The following is a 19,378-nucleotide window of genomic DNA, read 5'->3' on the forward strand; positions in this document are numbered from 1 at the left end:
TTTCTTTAATTTTTTTTATTGATTCCCTTGATATTCTTAACCTTTTGTTCTTCCAGATAAATTTTGTTACTATTGATTCTAGCTCTATAAAATAATTCTTTGGTGGTCTGATTGCTATGGCACTGAATAAATAAATTTATTTAGGTAGAATTGTCATTTTTATTGTATTGGCTTGGCCTACCCATGAACAATAAATATGTCTTCAGTTGTTTAGATCTGTCTTTATTTGTGTGCAGAAAGTGCTTCATAATTTGGTTCATATAATCCCTGTATTTATCTTGGCTGGTAGAATTCCAGGTATTTTATATTGTCTGCAGTTATTTTAAGGGTAATTTCTCTTTCTGTCTCTTGTCACTGGACGTTGTTGGTAATATACAGAAATGCTAATGATTCATGTGGGTTTATTTTATATCCTGCAATTTTGCTCAAGTTGTTAATTACTTAAACAAAATTTTAAGTTGATTCTCTAGGATTCCATAAGTATTCCATCATATTTGCAAAGAGTGATAGTTTTGTTTCCTCATCGGCCCAGTTCGTTAATCTACTCTTTCTCTCTTTTATTAATATATATATTTAGAGATATAAGATTTCTCCTAAGTGTACTTTGGCTGCATCCCACAAATTTTGGAATGTTGTCTCATTGTTATTCTCTTTAATGAACTTATTGATTGTTTCTATGATTTGGTCTTTGTCCTACCCATTCTTTAGGATTAGATTATGTATTTTCCAATTGGCTTTTAATCTCTGTTTCCATGGCCTTTTGTTAAATGTAATTTTTATTTCTTTATGGTTTCAAAAGGATGCATTTGATATTTTTGTATTTTTTTTTTTGCATTCGATTGTCAGGTTTTTATGCCCTGCTACATTGTAAATTTGTGTAAAGGTGGCATGTATAGCTGAGAAAAAGGCATACTCCTTTCTGTTCCCATTTGGTTTTTTCCAGAAGTCTATCATATCCAACTTTTCTAAGATTATATTGGGGAAAGTTGAGGCCCCCCACCAGTGTAGTTGTGCTTCTTATTCCTCTAGTAAATCATTTAGCTTTTCCTTTAATAATTTGGATGCTGTGCTGTTTGGTGCATAGAAATCTAGCATTGATATTACTACATTATTTATATAATTCCTTTTAGCCAGATGTGGTTTCCCTGCTTATCTCATTTAATTAGGTCTAATTTGCTTTTGCTTTGTCTGAGATCATGGTTGCTACCCCTACTTTTTTTTTTTAATTCCTCTGAATCATAATAGATTCATCTCTAGCCCCTTATTTTTAGCTCTGTGTCTCTGCTTCAAGTGTGTTTCTTATAAACCACACTTTTTTGGATTGTAATTTCTAATCCATTCTGGTCTCCTCTTCTGTTTTATAGGTGAGTTCATCCCACTTGCATTCAATGCTATGATTATTAATTGTATATTTCCCTCCATCTTCTTTTCTTTTGTTTATCTTTCTCTCTTTTTTTATCCTGTCCCTTCTGATTCTGAATGCTGCCTTTTTTAATCTGCTCATCCTGTTATCTCTGTTTTCCCTCTTTCCCTTATCCTTTTCCCCTCCTACTTCCCTATTAAGATAGATTTTTTTTTTTTTTGCCAATTGAGTATGGATATATTTTTCCCTTTTAAAATAAATTTAGATAGGATTAAGTTTCCCCCTCCAGTGTAAAGTTTTTCCTTGCCTGCTTCTTCTATATAATATGATTTTCCCCATTCTTCATCTCCATTTTTTATATCATCACAACATAATTGTCTCATTCCAGCACCCTCTTCCTATGTAGAATTCTTCTAACTACCCTAATGATGATAGAGTTCTTTGATGATTCATGTATCATCTGCCCATAAAGGAAGATACACAGTTTAACCTTATTGAGTCCCTTTTCATTTCTTTCATGTTTGCCTTTTTATATTTCTCTTGGAGAGTCAAATTTTGCAATCATCTCTGGTCTTTTCATCCAGAATGCCTGAACATCCTTTATTTCATTAAATCTTCAAATATCCATTTTTTCCCCTTGAAAGATTATATTCAGTTTTGTGCAGTAGGGTATTTTATATTGTAATCACAGCTCTTTTGCCTTCTGCAATATCATACCCCAAGCCCTCCAACCCTTTAATATGGGAGCTGCTAAAACTTGTGTGATCCTGAATGTGGCTCCATGGCATTTTAATGTTTTTTTTTTTTTTTTTATTGTTGGTTGAAGTAGTTTTCCTTTGACCTGGCAGTTCTGGAATTTTGCTAATAGTATTACTGGGAGTTTTCATTTTAGTATCTCATTTGGTTGGTGATCAGTAGATTTTTTTTCCATTTCCATTTTACACTCTTGTTCTAGGATGTCAAGTCATTTTTCCTTGATAATTTCTTGGAATATAATATCAAAGATCTTTCTTTGATCGTGGTTTTTGGGTAATCCAGTAATCTTTTAATTATCTTTCCTTGATCTGTTTTCCAGGTCAGTTGTTTTTCCAATGAGACATTTCACGTTTTCTTCTATCTTTTTTTTCTTTTGACTTTGTTTTATTGTTCTTTGACGTCTTATGGAGTCATTAGCTTCCACTTTCCCAGTTCTAATTTTTAAGTAATTATTTTCTTCAGTGAACTTTTGGACCCCTTTTTCCATTTGTCAGTTTCTGTTTTTACGGTATTATTTTCTTCTGTATATTTTGTGCCTCTTTGGCCAAGCTGTTGATGTACTTTTCATAATTTTTTTCCTTTGCTTTCATTAACTAATTTTCCTCTACCATTCTTATTTTTTTTTCAAGATTTGTTTTTGTTCTTTCAGGAATTCTTGTTAGACTTATGTCCAATTCCCATTTCCCCCTCTCTTCAGAGGATTGGCTTATAGCTATTTTGACTTCATTGTCTTCTTTTTTATTTGTGTTTCAGTCTTCTTGTCACCATCATAACATGTTATGGTTAGATTCTTGTTGTTGTTTACTCATTTTTCCACTCTCTGTCTTGATTTGGAACTTTATGTTAATCCTGGGCCCTGTTTGTGGTGTGCAGGTGGGCTAGGAGCTGTCTCAGCCTTTAGGCTTTTTCATACTGTTATTTTCAGAGCTAGTTCTGGGGTTTTTCAAGTTTTTGGTGCTTCCAAAGTGGTATGATCTGGGGAAAGATGTGGTCCCTGCATTCATTGTCTACACTCTGGTCTTAACCAGAAGGGTTAAATCCTTTGGAATTATAATCATTACTGCTCCTCAGGGATCCTCCTCCTTTGGGATTGGAAGTGATACTGCCCCTCTGGGTCCCTGATCCTTTAGGTCCATAAAATGACACTGCTCCTTAGGGCTTCCACTCTCTCCACTGAAAGTGCTTCATTCTGCCCTTGAAGTATGATCTAGAAGACCGTGCATATGTCTCAAAAGTTCTTAATATTTTTTCACTTTGAGGGGTCAATCCCTAATTGGTTGTTTAGGGCCCTTGACCATTGAGCCTCTGCATATGAGAAGAGCATGATATTGTTGACTAAGCTTGTAAGTACCTGTGTAGATAAACCTGGTCAAGAATTCTACCAGAATTAAAAAGTATGAAAGGAGATAAAACTAACAAAAGTATGTAGAGTCAATTTGTACTTCATAGTCCAGAATTTAGCACAAGGATTTGTAGGTATTGGTATCACACATCCTCTCTACAGGCTAAACTTTGAATAAGTTGATGACTTGCTTCAGGGACTGTTTGAAAATATTCTAAGCAAAGACCCTGAACTTAGTAAATACCTAGTTTCAAGAAGAATATAAATAAGCAGCCTTGGAGTTGAAAGAGATACAAAGATATTTGCAAAGCCAGAACACTGGTTAAGAAAAGAAAACTATTAAAACAGATTATCAAATACATTCCTGCTATTGCAAAACAGGTGTATCCTTACTATCTACAACTATCCCATTGTTGAGGGGAATTTAAAACTAAAGGGTAGAGGCATGCTTAATTGGTAGATTTGAAGAGGGAATGAGAGAGAGGACTTTGATCCCTGAGGGCTGATGTGTGAGTCTGGGTGGAAATATACTTTTATTGAAACCTGGAGGAAAATTCTCTCCATCTTTCCCATTTGTCTCTGGTGGTTAGTATTGGCAGGTTTCTCCTTCTCTGGGGCCTTGGAAATTGTTTTTCTGACTCTACTTAGTTTCTAGGAAAGGAAGGCATTTTAATATATCATACGGTCCAATGAGGCAACAAAATGGGCATCTTTTTTGTTCTCCCCATCTTCCCAGAGGTATTTTCCTAGAAAATAGCAGCTCTAACTTTTGTCCCCAATATTCTGTGTGTATATAGTCTTTATTATGAGGCTTAGTCACATCTCTCTTCTTTCTGTTATGTAATTTTTGTCCACATGTGGTGCATAAGTTACAAATTGTTAAAGCTTGATTTCTTGGAAAGTAGTTAAATGACTAAATTTGCCATTATTGATTAACAATGAGTTGCATATTTTAGATGAAAATTTCTCTAATTTATCTGTCTATATTTTAACTTCCACATGCTCATAAATCAATGCTTATTTTTTTCAAAGAAGAACTTCTTTGAGTTTTGGGGTATAGTCTGACAAGACACGCTATTGCCAAAATGAAAGTTTAAGAGACTTATGGAACTCAAGGATATATCTAGAGGAGGAGACTTGGTCTCACTGTTGCAGCAGAAAAGCTATGTCTCTATCCCCTAAGGAACTGATAACCTAGTTGGGAATATCAAACAAATATCATTTGTCTCTTTTGGCAGTTTATCTTCTGTTAAATGAATTACTCATATGTCCTAAAGTTTAGGATGTGACCTAGACTTTCAACATCCTTCCTTTGATTCTTTCAGTTATTTTGTCTTTTCATATGAATGAGTATCTTGAACTTCAACAAATCACCAAGACTTTTTTTTTTCACAGTGTACTTCTCAGTTTTGCCACTTTTTGCTTCAGTAACCACTGTCCTACTGTCTTGGTACAGGCCTGAGCCACTACTCATCAAGGTTACTTATTAATGCCTTGTTTAGTTTTGTTGTATTTGTTTTCATTTTTTTTCCCTTTGTGCTCTATTTTCTCTTTATTCTGTTAATCAACAAGTATCTGTTCAGTATGTACTGTATTCTAGGAATTGGTCAAAGTACTCGGGATAAAAAGATAAAAATGCAACAGTCCCTGTCCTAAAGTAACACATTTTATCAAGGGAGGCAACATGTACATAGATGTATGTGTTTACAAAATAAATACAAGGTAATTTTTTGTGGAAGGTATTAGCATATGGCAGGCTGGGGGAGGTGGGGTGGGGTTGTCAAGAAAGCCTTTACGCAAAGGTTGCACTTGACTTGAACTTTTAAGGAAACTATTAGTTCTAAGAGTCAGAGCTTAATGAGTGTGCTCCAGACACAGAAGACTGCCAGAGTCCAGGCACAGAGGTAAGAGAATGTCATGTAAGGAATAGCAAGTAGGTCACTTTATCTGAACCTGTAGTGATATCAGAATTAGGCAAAATTATTATTGTTCAGTCTTTTCAGTTGTGTCTGACTCTTTGTGACCCCATTTGGGATTTTCTTGGCAAAGACACTGGAGTAGGTTGCCATTTCCTTCTCTTGTTCATTCTGCAAATGAGGAAACTGAGGTAAACAGGGTTAAGTGACTTGCCCAGGGTCACACAGCTAGTAAATATCTGAGGCTAGATTTGAACTCAAGAGAATAAGTCTTCCTGATTCCAGGCATGGCACTCTCTTTAGCATACCACCTAGTTTGCCATGGCCTTGCACAAAGTTAGCAATTAATTTTAGATTGTTTAGTGGTTTTTTTTTTTGACCTGGACATGTGATTTCAAAGTGTTGGGGATTCCTGTTTTGTATAAATTTTCTCTTCTGGTACAAATCATCAGTTATCTCGTAATTTCAAATCTTAGAAAATTTCCTATAGGTCAGTGAGAAGTTAAATGGCTTTCTGGTGAACTTAAGGCTAGCATGTACAAGAGGTTGAACTGAAATCGTAGTCTTTCTGATGCCATGATTAGTTCTCTGTTACTGTGCCAAACACCTTTTCTTTCTGTTAGCTAAAGTAATTCACTTTCCACCAACATCCCTACTTCCCCCTCTTCCCCCCCCCCCCCCCCCGCCCCACCACATACACAACCTTTCTCAACTGTTTTTAATATCTTGTCTACTGCTGCTTCATAGATGGTGCTCTCCTGACTCAAAGTTCACCTTTTCAAGAAACTGTCTGTGATTGACTGCATTGGATTGAGACAAGCTTATATGGATGTAATTGTGTTATGTTAATTTTCATATTCATCAAGATGCTTTTTAAAAGAAGCAATCTTTTATTTTGCACATGTGGATTTCTGCTGCTAATCTAGAAAAGAAATTCATTTCATGTCAATAAAACTGTCTTCCTGTCCGTCCAAAAGAAGGGCAAATAGACTCAATCACCAAGGTAGTGATGGTAGAAAGAATGCTGGTCCATGCCGTCTAGGGGAGGGAGGGGGGGAGGGAAGGAAGAAAATCTGGAACTCAAAATTATGTAGAACTGAATGTTGTAAACTAAAAATAAAAAAAAAAGAAAGAATGCTGGTCTTTAAGTTTGGAGACCTTGACTTCAGTTCTTCTTAAGCCAGTGACTTAGCTATGTGACCTTAAACAAATGAACTCACATTTCACTCATCTGTAAAACTGACAGGATGATGTCTAAAGGTCCTTTCCATTCTCTTTTTCAGTAATTTTAGATAGAGCCGAGGTCTTAGTTGTGTGCTAGAAAGAGTTGTGGATTTATTCCTGGTTTTCTGTGTCTATTATATACTGATCACAAGCAGCTGTAGGTACATTCTATACATATTTCACCTGTTTCTCTGATTTCAGCCTCAAAAGAGCAATATTGTTCCATTTCCAAAACTGAAGGAGGGAGAGGAAGAGGGAAGGAGGGAGGGGGAATGAATGAATGAATGAATGAATGAATGTATGTGAAATTTTCATTGGCTGCTCTTTTTTGTCTAGTGGAAGACTAATTATCCTTTCTATGTCATGTTATGGAGGACTTAACCTTTTTGTGCTTTAGATACCTCTGCATAGGAGAATTGGGCTCATTAAATCACTTTGAAAAGGCCCCCCAAGTTTTAAGCCAGAAATTGGCTTTTGCATTGTCATCTAGTTTGCCAGACATTGGGACACATACATGCCATTAATCCCTGCTTCTTGGGAAGTACAGACCAGTAGATCTCTGGAACTTCAGAGTTCTGAGCTGCAGTGGGCTAAGCTAATCTAGTGCCTGTGCTAAGTTTCGCAACAGTATAGTAAACCTTCAGCAGCAGGTGTTAGCTAGGTTTGACTGTGGGGAGGAGTATCTGAATTGATAAAAGTCAGAAACAGAGCAGGTCAAAGCTCCATTACCAATTAGTATGGGATCCGGCCTATGAAGAGTCCCTTAACTTCTAACCAGGCCAACATAGAACACCCCCGTCCCCCAATCTCTCTCTCCGCCCACCTCCCGCTCTCTACCTCCCTCCCCGCCCCCTGCTCTCTCCCTCTCCCCCCTCCATCCCTCTTCCCCCCTTTTTCTCTCCCCCCTTTTCTCCCTCCCCCTAATTTTTTTTTAATCTTCCAGGTGATAAGACTAAGACTGAGAGGAATGAAATGACTTTCCTGAAGTCATACAGGTAGTAAGTGGCAGAACCAAGGTTCTCTGAGTCTACAGTGCTCTTTCTACCACACTGTGCTACCTGCTTGGCTAAGCTACCAGTTATTACTAAGTTCATATAGAGTATTTGGGTGGAAATGACCTTTAGAGATCATCTTATCAATTTTGCATATGAAGAAACTGAAAGTGAGAGATTAGTTCATTTGCTCAAGGTCATATAACTTAGTCATTAGTGGAAGCAAGAATAAAACCCAGTTCTCCCAACTTACAGTCCAAGAGCCCTTTCTAACATAATAAACATAGTGCTTGAGTCTACGTTCTCATTTTTTTTGGATATACATAAAGATTCTTTTGCTGGCATTAAAAGAAATTTCTTTTCCTAGGTTATCAGCAATTTAAGGTACTACTACAAAGCCTTGAACAAAATAAATGCTTAATTTGGGTGTTAAATTTGAATTCCAAGAAGAAATCGTTCCTGAAAGGAAAATAAAATACACAAACTATTTTTTACACAAAACCAGTGAACAGAAGGAAGTAATCAAAACGAGAGAAAAAAGGACCTACTCTTCATTATTGTTAAGAGACAAGGATACAATTATGTTTTAATGATTTCTTAAGAAGAGGTATAGGTCTTGTTGAAAATGTTAGCATTTGAATGGCTTCGGCTCTAGTAGCGGCTCGAGGAGCGTGCCCCGGACCAGCCTATGGGCCTATGGGCCTCGCCCCGGACTGGGGGAATCGAGGCGTCCCCACCGGGACCACCATCATGGCCGTGCAGTTTGATGGGGGCGTGGTCCTGGGAGCGGACTCCAGGACTACCACCGGGTCGTACATCGCCAATCGAGTCACGGACAAGCTGACCCCTATCCACGACCGGATCTTCTGCTGCCGGTCCGGCTCAGCGGCGGACACCCAGGCCGTGGCGGACGCGGTCACCTACCAGCTCAGCTTCCACAGCATTGAACTGAACGAACCTCCCCTGGTCCACACAGCTGCTAACCTCTTCAAGGAGATGTGTTATCGTTACCGAGAGGATCTACTGGCTGGGATCATCGTGGCTGGCTGGGATCCCTATGAGGGGGGCCAGGTATACTCAGTACCCATGGGAGGTATGATGGTTCGGCAGCCTTTCTCCATTGGGGGTTCAGGTAGCTCCTACATCTATGGCTATGTGGATGCCACCTATCAAGAGGGTATGAATGAAAAGCAGTGTCTTCAGTTCACTGCCAATGCTCTTGCTTTGGCCATGGAGAGAGATGGCTCAAGTGGAGGCGTAATCCGGTTGGCAGCAATTACTGAGAAAGGAGTGGAACGGCAGGTGCTTATGGGGGACCAGCTTCCCCGATTTCCTGTTACCACTTTTCCTTCAGCTTGAGATCTACTACCTCCTCCCTGTTCTCTCTGTACCACCCCCTCCCCCTAGTCATAAGCCATCCTCAAATATACCCAAGATTCAATAAACTGTGGGTCAAGGGAAAAAAAAAATGTTAGCATTTGTATGAAATGGCCTATGTATTGAGGTGAGGTTATAATACACAGAATCTCAAGGCAGCAATTGATCAAGGGGCTGAGAATTCAGAGGGTAAAGAATTTCTAAGGGAATGAAATTGATCATGGTATAATGCTAGTTTTCTGAAGATGTTCAGTACCTCTGGCAGTTTGTCAGAAGTACTTTGGTTGGTTTGTTTAGTAGTAGGATTGTGGACAAGAGGCCTAGAGTTGAACCTTTCCAACTGCCACAGCAGGATGAAGAACTAACAAGGCTGCTTAAGTGAAAGAATATGAAGGAGGAATCAAAGTTAAAGTTGCAGGACCTGCCGCATGAGGGGGAGGGAAAAGGAAGAGTAACAGATTGTAATGGGCATAGAAGTGTTCCAAGTTGTTATAGCAACTTAGAATTTAGACCCATAATTATGTAATGACAATGTTATCACTGTAGCGAAAATTCTAAATAGATTTAAAAAAATTCATAGGGATATATAAAATTACCTTAACATATGTTAACAAGCCTTTTCATTCAGCTTAGAAATAGAGAATATTATTCATATTATCTTGTAGTAGCCATTTATTTTTTGTTAACTACAAGTGACCACGCAGTTGCAGTTGGAGTCTAAAATATTTTTTAAAAAATAGATGCTGCTTATAAATTAAAAAGGCGGTAAGCTTTTTGTGAAGAGGAGGGACAAAGGCAATGACAGTGTTATTTCTTCAGTTTTCATGCCAGGCTTAGGAATGCTTTTTGTTTGGCTATGATTCATTGCATCCTCTGATTTTAATTGAATTGCTCATAGCATTTACTAGAAAGCTTTTCAAGAAAATAATCTTAGAATTCAATTATACAGAAACAATAGCCACAAGACATGTTAAAGTTATTACTGATAATACTAACAAAGACTGAGATGGAAAAACTTTATTTGTGCTTATTCTTGTTGAAGCTATCACTAGAAACAAAATGTTTGGGAAACCTTAGAATTTTAGAGTTAGAAGGAACATAAGAGATGTTCGAGTCTAGTCCGTCTAGTTATAGTCTAGTTTCATTTATGAGGACCTGAGAGTGGTTAATGTCTTGCCATACAACTAGTCAAATAGTCAGCCAACAAATATTTATTAATTGCGTGCTATAGGCCAGGAAGTGTGCTAAGCAGTGGGGCTACAAAGAGAAAAGCAAAAGACAGTTCCTGCTGTCCAGGAAATCGCAGTTGAATAGGGGAGACAATAAGCAAACACTAATTTACAAATAAGACATAAACAGGATGAATTGGGAATAATCAGCAGAGGGAAGGTACCAGAATTAAGGGCAATTGGGAAAGGCTTCCAAAAGAAGGTAGAATTGTTTACCTAGTGAGGAAATGGAGTCCTTGTGCTTATTCCTGTTAAAATTCTTTTCTAACTAGTGAAGTAGCTAGACAAGAACTTTTCTTTAATAATGAATGTATTTTGTAAAAACCCTTGGGGGAAAAAACAGAAAAACACCATATCTATTAAAATGAACACTCACAGGTATTTTTCCTTGAGTTTTTTTGTTTTTTGGTGGGGAGCAGCAAGTAGGTGATTTTTAGATGTTCAAACAGGTTAAAATGTGAAATCTGATTCAAGAATTAAAATCCCCACCCCACCCCACCCAAAACCACAAGGGGTGATAAAATGTATGGAGAATATAAGTAGGCTGTAGTATATAAATAAAAATGATATATATGACCAGAAAGGGAGATAGGTTTGTAATTTAATGATTGAGAAAGAGGCAATGGACATTGAAAGTAGGATGCTGTGAATGAGAGAAAGGCCTTGATTGCCCTTAGTGGCGCCATTTTGGAAGATTTGTTGATGGAAGACTTGTTGATATATATTTCAATATCTGTATAGAATAAGAGCTTGTGAAGAGGTTTCAGTTTACATAGTGGAGAAAATACTTACATTGATGTAATCACGAATCTTTCACAGTAGGAAGTTTTTGTACCTGTTGTTATAGTTTCTACTAAACTGAGAGCAGATCAATGGCAGAAAAGGGTTTTATATCTTTGTATCTTGGGCAGCTGTGGGCAGAGTTGATAGAGCGCTGGGCCTGGAGTCAGGAACATTTTCTTGAGTTCAGATCTACCCTCAGACACTTACTAGCGGGGATCCTGGGCACTTAACCCCATTTACCTTAGTTTTCTCATCTGTAAAATGAGTTGCAAAAGGAAATGCAGACTCCTCCAATATCTTTGCCAAGAAAATCCAAATGGGATCACTAAGAGCTGGATATGATTGAAACGGACTAAACAAAAACATCAATCTTTGTTTCTCTTTCAACCTCATTTGGTGTTTTATCCGTCATTCTTCTTTAGATACTTATTAGGTTACTTAGGATCTCTAAGCCTTGGTTTCCTGCTTTGATAAATAGAGATTATAACAGCACCCATCTCCACAGGGTTGTTTGGAAGATCATGTGAGATAACATATATAAAGTGCTTTGCAAACCTAAAGGTGCTATATAAATGTTAGCTATATTATAGGCCCTTAATGCATTTTTGTTAAATTGTTTATAGACAAGTAAAAAAGAAATGACTAACCTAGTCTTTTTCTCCATTTCTTCTGTAATTTAAACCCAATTATTAACACAAAAAACTATATTGACTTTTGAAATACTAAAAGCTATTATCTGTCTACTTTGTGCTGCTTTAAATTTGTTATTTATTGTCATCAAAAAGTGAAACCTCTAGAATTGGGTTCTGGATTTGTTGTATGTGGTTTTTATTGAGTGATTGGAATTACTGATAAGAGGCTAAATGTTTGCTTGAGGACACAGCTAATAAGAAGCTTGGACTTGATACTTAATAAATGTTTATTGACTGACTGACCCAGACCTTCTGATGCCTGGAACTCTTAGTGCTATACCATTTTCCCTCTTTACATTGCTAGGTAAAACTGAGCTGGCTCTTACAAAAAATATTTGTTTCCAAGGTTCTTTCAGACCTCCATTTGTGACATACATCTAGTATTTAAAATTTATGTAATTTGAATTTTAAGAATACTAATATGTTTTGAGATATCCAGTACTTCCTTGTACAATATGTGGTATAAGAACAAAGAAATACTTTATTTCCTCCTATAGTATGTAATATAAGAGCAGGATGCTAAAGAGGCCACCATCACAGGTTTGATGCTTGTCTGATGAAAGAAAAAACAACAAAGTTTTATTTCTATAACTCTTAGCCATTTCATAAACATTTGCTGGGGGGTGAACATACCAAGTGTTACTCACTTAATGTGTTTTATCACCATCCTTTGAAAAAACAACTCATGGCATCTCTCGTGGAGGGGAAATGATGCTGTTTTAAATAATGGATACTGTATGTTTTTATAGATGGGAGGGTTGCCCCTGTCAGCTGTTACATTAGGACATCCAACATATAAGTGAATAGTTTAATAGAACAGATGCGAAGGACAGTACATCTTCAGAGAAACAGAAGAAGAGTGAATGGATGATTGGCTAAATTTAAAAATGAATTATCTTATTTAATGTCCAAGAAAATTTGCTAATGGATATTATTAAACTGTCCCAAATAGCAGGCTTATTTACCTTGAGCTTTCTCTCCATAGAACCCCAAACTTGAAAAAAAAAAACATGCAGTGTATCTTCTGAGAATTTTCTGGAAAAAAACTGCTTTGTTTTTCTCTAAGTGATCTGAGTATCTACTTTAGAAAGACATTTACAAAAATACCCAACACCTACAATTCATCATCTAGAAAGCTGGGCAAAGTGATGAACTGTTCTCATCAGGACTGAGGATCTATTTTATTCCCTCGCTTTCTTTTGGCCTTTTCTGTCTGACCCCCTAGGGCTGACAAGTTTTTCTAGAGTTTGGATGCTGTCCATCTCAATGGAGAGGCTTATCTCTCTTCACCTCAAATAGCTCATTTCCTGTGACTGATTTGAAGTCTGTGGAAATCACCTGGCTCAGATCTTACCCAGTGTTTGGGGAAAGGTTCAGGCCTGGTAAAACACAGTCATCTGTTGTTTGAGACTAGTGTGACGAATATCACAGCTATGTTGTTACTGGGCGTCTGTGCTAAGGGAGAGAGAATTTTGTCTGACATTTTTGAATCAATCTTCATAAAGGTGTTTTAAAGCAACTCAGCTTTTTCCAGATTCTTTGTCTGCTCAACATTATATCAGGATGATATCTTGGGAAATAGCATTATATCATAGATTTTTAGTTTTATAGTTGGAAGGGACCTTACAGGCCATTCATTGGGTCCAACCCTCTCATTTTATAGATGAGTAAGCTGAATCCCAAGGTCAAGTGTCTCCCCCAAGATTACATAGCTAGTTAAGTGCCCAAGGCAAATTTGAACTCAGTGCTTCCTGTGACTTCAAGAGCAGCCACCACCACATTGTAACCTGATATTTCTAAAGTGCCCTCTTAGAAATGCTTAGCATGTATAGGATCTTAGAGAGTGTGTCTTATCCTCTATTGACTGAGATGGATGACCTACCCACCATCAAGCAAGTATCAGGTATTTACTAAGTCCTTGGCTTGGAATACAAAGGCATAAGCAAAAATAAGCAAAGAAACAAGCAAACAAAATAAACAAAAATTAAAAAAAAATCTTTGTTCTTGAGGAGCTTGTATGCTGATAGGGGCACCAACATGTGTACGTAGGTATGTATAACACCACATCATCATCGTCTTCATCATCATCATCTTCACCACCACCATAATAATTGTAACATTTGTCATAGCCAGCATTTATGTAACACCTGCTATGCGCCAGGTATTGTGTTAAGTACTTCACAAGTCTCATCTCATTTGATCTTAAAAACAACCCTGAGAGGTAGATGCTGTTGTCATTATCCCTGTTTTACAGATGAGGAAATCAAGGCAAACAGGTGAAGTGACTTTCCTAATTTCATATAGCTTTTTAGTGTATGAGACTAAGACTGGATTTGAACTTAGGTCTTTTTAACTCCTAGCCCTCTATCCTCAACCCCACTTAGCTGCCACTGATATAGAAAATAGACACAATGTAACATCATAAGGAAAATGGGGACCAAAGGAAGGGTGGCAGCAAAAATATTTTTCAGAAGGTGTTGCTTAAGCAAATTCTTGAAGGAAACCAAGGATTGACTCTAAGAGACATTTTACTAGATTTGTGACTCTGGGTAAGTCACTTAACTTTTCTCTGCCTCAGTTTCCCCATCTGTCAAATAAGGATAATAATAGCATTTGTTTAACAGAATTGTTTTAAGATGAAATAACATAAAATACTTTTTACACCTTAAAGTGCCATATAAATGTTATAGAGCTCTGGACTTGGAGTTAAGAAGTTCAAATGTGCTCTCAGCTGTTTACTAGCTATGTGAAGAACCCGGGCAAGTTACTTAACCTCTTGTCTTCCTCAGTTTCCTACTCTGTTAAATGGGGCTAATAATAGCACCTACCTTCCAAGATTCCTGTGAGGATAGAATGAGAAAACACTTGCAAACCTTAAAGTGCTATTATAAGTAAAGATGTAGAGGGAAAACGTTCAGTCTCATGTGGACAATAAATGAACAAGAGCATGGAGAAAGGGCATTTGAACCAAGAAATAATAAGTAGGAAGTATTTACATGGCTAAATCCATATTTATATTTGTACCATCTGTTATACAGGATGCTTATGATGAGGTATTTGGGTATGGTGGGTCAATGGGGGAACACTGAAGAACTGTGATGTCTTACTCAGTATTGTTACACAAGGCTTCCAATTATTATCACTCATTTTCTTTCTCTTCTAGAGCTCCTTTGGCCAGTAAATTGGCTTTTAATTGTGTCATTAATTTCCCCATTTTACCATTTTCTTTCCCTTGTAAAATAAAGGAATTTTATACTCAACTTCTGAAGCATAAACTCTCAATAATGACTAGCTCATTTTTATTATGCAGAATTGTAACAGTGAAGATATTTCTGCCCCTAAAATTGAATCGTGGATTTTTCTCCTTTACAGAGCACAACAGGTCCCTGACCTTTACCGATTAGTGCCTATGGAGAACACAACTTTTACTAGGGTCACTAGGGATCGATTTTCAAAAGAAGTAGAAGACATAGTTGCTGTTCTCAAGGGACCCTGAAAAGTTTATTTTTATTTTTAAATAAGGCAAACTCTGTTCCCTACCATCAATCATGGAACATAATGTATGAACTCTATATATAATGGGAAAAATGTTGTATCAAGAACAAGTAAAGCTAGTGACATTTCTATAGAAATTTGATGTGGAATCTGGATAAACCACTGCTTTAGCTATAGTGAGATGACAGAAAACTGAAAGTGAGAGTGTGTGTATTGATTCTGAGTAAACTTAAGGCTTTGTGAGCATATGGGTACATAGAATATGAAAGCTATAGATATGTGACTAGTTATCGGTGTGATGTATCTTGTTAATCCATGGTTTAATGAAATTGGACATATTTAGGAAGTGCCTGATAGGAAAAGTAAAGAGGTTAGGTAATGCCCTATTATCCACATACTTCAAATAAAATAAACTCCTTATTAGCCATTATTGAATAGAAAATGGTGTATGTAGGTGTTGGAGGAGGTAATATAGAGGTAAATGGTTAGGAAAGAATCAGCTATCTTTAATGATGAATTTTGACTAGTTTGATTGCAGTCACCAAATAGTTATTCAGCTCAACACTGTGATCTGTGTCAAAAGAAAGAATGAATGACAAAGTACTTATTAAGCGCCTAATTTGTGTAAAGCATTGTGTTAAGTACTGGGGATAAAAGTAGAAAAGCTAGGCAGATTCTGCTTCAGTGAGACAAGACATATAGGAGGATCAGCTTCGGGATATACAGAAAAGCCTGGTGGTGCTTAGGGTAGGAGGTAATACCCAGGCCTCTGGAGATGGCAGCAGCAAGGCAGATGGTAATGAAGGCCCAGTGGTACAGAGGGCAAAGGAGCAGGTGAGGTGGTAAAGCAGTGGTCTGGCAAAGAATCCAATTTTGCTTGACCATAGAGAGAAAAGACACATCAGAATATAGTAGAGATAGATCATGGGACATTGCAAACTAACTCTCTTCCACTTTTTGACAAGTTATAATAATTTTGGTGATAACAACTTAAAAAAAATTGTTTTCCTGACCTAACAAGTAGAATACATTTAATTGAGCAAAGGAAGTAGGGGGCAGGATGGGGTTTCTGGACCTCTTGTTTCATTGATATAGGGATTTACTCCTCAGTAGAAACTCCTACTGCTGATTCAGATTGGCTACTCTTCTGAAACTTAGTTGTGTAGAGATGCCAGGGTGTTTTGTAGAGGGGGAGCCTAAGAGTTAAGGTTAGACTGCTAATGTGTGTGATAAATAGAACTGGTCCTCAGGGCTTCCAAACTCCAAGATCTGACATTCGTCTATTTGATATCTTCCCATAGTACTCTACAGTTCTGAAACAACTTAACACATGTATGAGATAGCATATATAACGCTCTCCAAGGGGGAGCTCACAGTATGATAAAGATATGGGACTTGGAGTTGGGGGACATGAGTTGAAATCTTAACTACCACATACCTGTTACTGATCCTTAGTTTTTGAAGGGGACCAGTGACATCATGGGTTTAAGCTGATGTCTTGACTTGCTTGTGAATTGTATTTAAGCGGGGCAGAGTTGCATAAAAGTCATCAGCTTCACTCTTCCCTACTCATTTAAGTCCAGTGGCAGGACAAAAGTCAAGATGACTTAGTGATGGCCCAGAATGCCATGGATGACCTTGGTGTCTTGAATGCCTGATCAGGCTCTAAGTACTTCACAGCACCTGCTTCAGCCACTTTCATGGCCTTTGGGAAATCTTTACATGCTTGGGGTAGACTGTTTGAGGCCTGTCAGTTACCCTCAACCTGGAAATGCTTGTGCTCCTGAAGAATGATATGAGACTAAAATTTTCATATATGCAATGTTTAGGGAAATAGAGGAGAAAACAAATCTATTACCTTTTATAAAAACTAGATTTATTTTGAGTATTTCTTAATTACAGACCACAAGAGGAATTAATTTCTTTATTTGTGACAAATCTGTAACGAATGAGATGATATGAATTCATAATTATATTCAACTGTGGTCAATATAATTATGTGGAATAAATGCCAATAGGAGAGCTCATCTAAGATATGTGAATATGGCTCAGAAATATATACTTTTGGAAATCATCACCTCCTACAAAATGACTTCCAAAGGGACAGTCTTACAAAGTTAAATTCTGGTCCCAAAAGCACAATTTCAGAAAATGCCTCCTTGCTATTTATCAGTTTAAAAAAATAAGGTTTCTGTCAAAAGTGGGATAACTTCATTTGTAGATTCTTTTTAGATCCCTAGGTCAAATTGATGACTATGCCTGGAACTTAATTATGAAATAAAAGTCATCCGGATATGCCTATTTGAGATCAAGGTTATAGAATATTTGAACCCAGGTCTTTAGAAAGACTTAATCATTTAAAATATATTTGCCCTGCAGTGTGCATGACAGTGCAATAAAAATGAGAGTGTGTATGGGTAGGTGAATATACATTGGAAAAAAGTCAGGTATAACAAAGGTGAAAGAACTTGCAGAACTTTATGGCATTTAGGTAAGTAGTTTGGAGATTATCTAATAGAACGATAAAACTTTAAAACCAGAGTGATCAGAAATCGTCTTGTCCACAGTCTTTATTTTATAAGTAATGACACCAAGGTTCAGAAAGAAGTTAATAATTTGCTCAGTCACACATTGATCACGTTAGTGACAGAGGAAGGACAAGATGTTGAAATAAAAAAAAATGAATTTTTTTTTCCCTTTGAGTTTTGATCATTAAGGAGATAATTTGTAAATGCTATGAGGTTAGAGTAGTTTATGGTCCTCTTCCTAAGTATCTTAAATGGTATTTGCTAAAAAGAAATTTAATGGAAACTTTGCTTAATCTTATGGGCTTGATTTAAAGACAGAGATGAGTGTTAGAGCTGGGACTTGTGCCAGCATTCTTAGTTCAGTTTTGAAGGCACTCCTTGAATGATTAACACAAAGTTGATTTACTTTTCCCTCACAGTAATGATCTGCCACAAATGTACAGTGCTGCTTCTCTTCAAATTTGGTAGACCCCACTTCCTCAGTCTCCTTGCTGTCATTTGCCTCCTTATGGAAAATCATCTGGTCTGCAAGTCATTGGGATATGGTGAATCAGTGATTTTAGGCATCCAAGTCTGAGAGGTCCCAACCTCACTTGGGTGGGACTTTTTATTCCCAGCAAGGTTCATTAGGGAAGCTGGGGCAAATCTCTTTGTGTTCTTTTAAGGGAAAGTACCCCTTTTGAGGGAAGAAAGAAAGAATGCCTAAATCTATAGAGGAGATAAAGTAGGTATGAGCTTAACACATGTTGTGGGGGAAAGCTGGTACATACTAGTACTGTGACAACTAGGAAAATTAAGGATGCATGAGAAAGAACTTTCTACTGTGAAATGAAGAGACTATATTGCTTTCTCTCTTTGTGTATTCTAGTACATTAAATGTTGAGAGAGCATGTAGGTGGGTGAACATGTACTGGAGAAAACCAGTTGCGTAATAATTTTGGCAGATGCTTCTTTGTGTTTAACAGATTCATTTCCAGCTTTTGGTGGAAATTATATTTTATTGAGGGAAATCAAACTCATGCATTGTATCTCCTTTATGTAGACAATAATATTTTTGGGGCGATGCTTTAAAAATGTAAATAAACTTGCCTTGAGTCTGAATGATCATCTGCTTGGCCTACTGTTTTGTTCTATTTCAGAATTTTATCTTGAAAGGTAAGCAGTTGTAGCTCCTCTTTAACAAAATACAAGAGCAGCTATACATATGGATAAAACAGGGATCAGGCAGGAAAGCTTACTCACAAACAAATGTTTCCTTTCTCATTTCCTTTCCATTTGTGAATTCGGAGTGATCCAAGTTAGAGCTAAACAAATAACTAAACATTAGAGAAGTTGAAATACCCCCTAGAAGCCCTCCTATTGTGCTGAGTGATAGAGTTATCAAGATAGTGTGTGGGGGTGGGAAAAGGAGTGCACATCTTCTTCATTAGCTTTAGTTACCTAATGCTTAGCAATATTCATTCCAATTTGGGGATTGGGAAGGAAACTAATGGAGTCTATTTAGGTTAGTATTTTTTAGCTGGAGAGTCAGGACCAATTTTTAAGGTCCAGGGAGTTCCTAGGGAATCCCTGAGACTAGAGCTACCAAATTACCAAAAAAAAATTTTTTTTGGGTGGACATGGTACTTCTAAATAAATTATTTTGGTCTAGCAATTAATTAGTATGAAATCCACTGAAGCA

The 19,378-nt window shown here is 37.2% G+C and overlaps 2 protein-coding genes across 4 annotated transcripts in view; both read left to right on the plus strand.

The window, feature by feature from the left end:
* Positions 1-19,378, plus strand: part of PTPRK (protein tyrosine phosphatase receptor type K) — a 732,727-nt gene that overhangs the window by 216,712 nt on the left and 496,637 nt on the right. The gene's annotated exons all lie outside the window — the stretch shown is intronic.
* On the plus strand, positions 8,233-9,062 carry LOC118858072 (proteasome subunit beta type-6-like). Its single transcript, XM_036768514.1, has one exon. The coding sequence runs from the start codon at positions 8,233-8,235 to the stop codon at positions 8,950-8,952; it is 720 nt and encodes a 239-aa protein (XP_036624409.1). The 3' UTR covers positions 8,953-9,062.

This window comes from Trichosurus vulpecula, chromosome 7 (genome assembly GCF_011100635.1).
Source record: "Trichosurus vulpecula isolate mTriVul1 chromosome 7, mTriVul1.pri, whole genome shotgun sequence".
NCBI lineage: Eukaryota > Metazoa > Chordata > Mammalia > Diprotodontia > Phalangeridae > Trichosurus > Trichosurus vulpecula.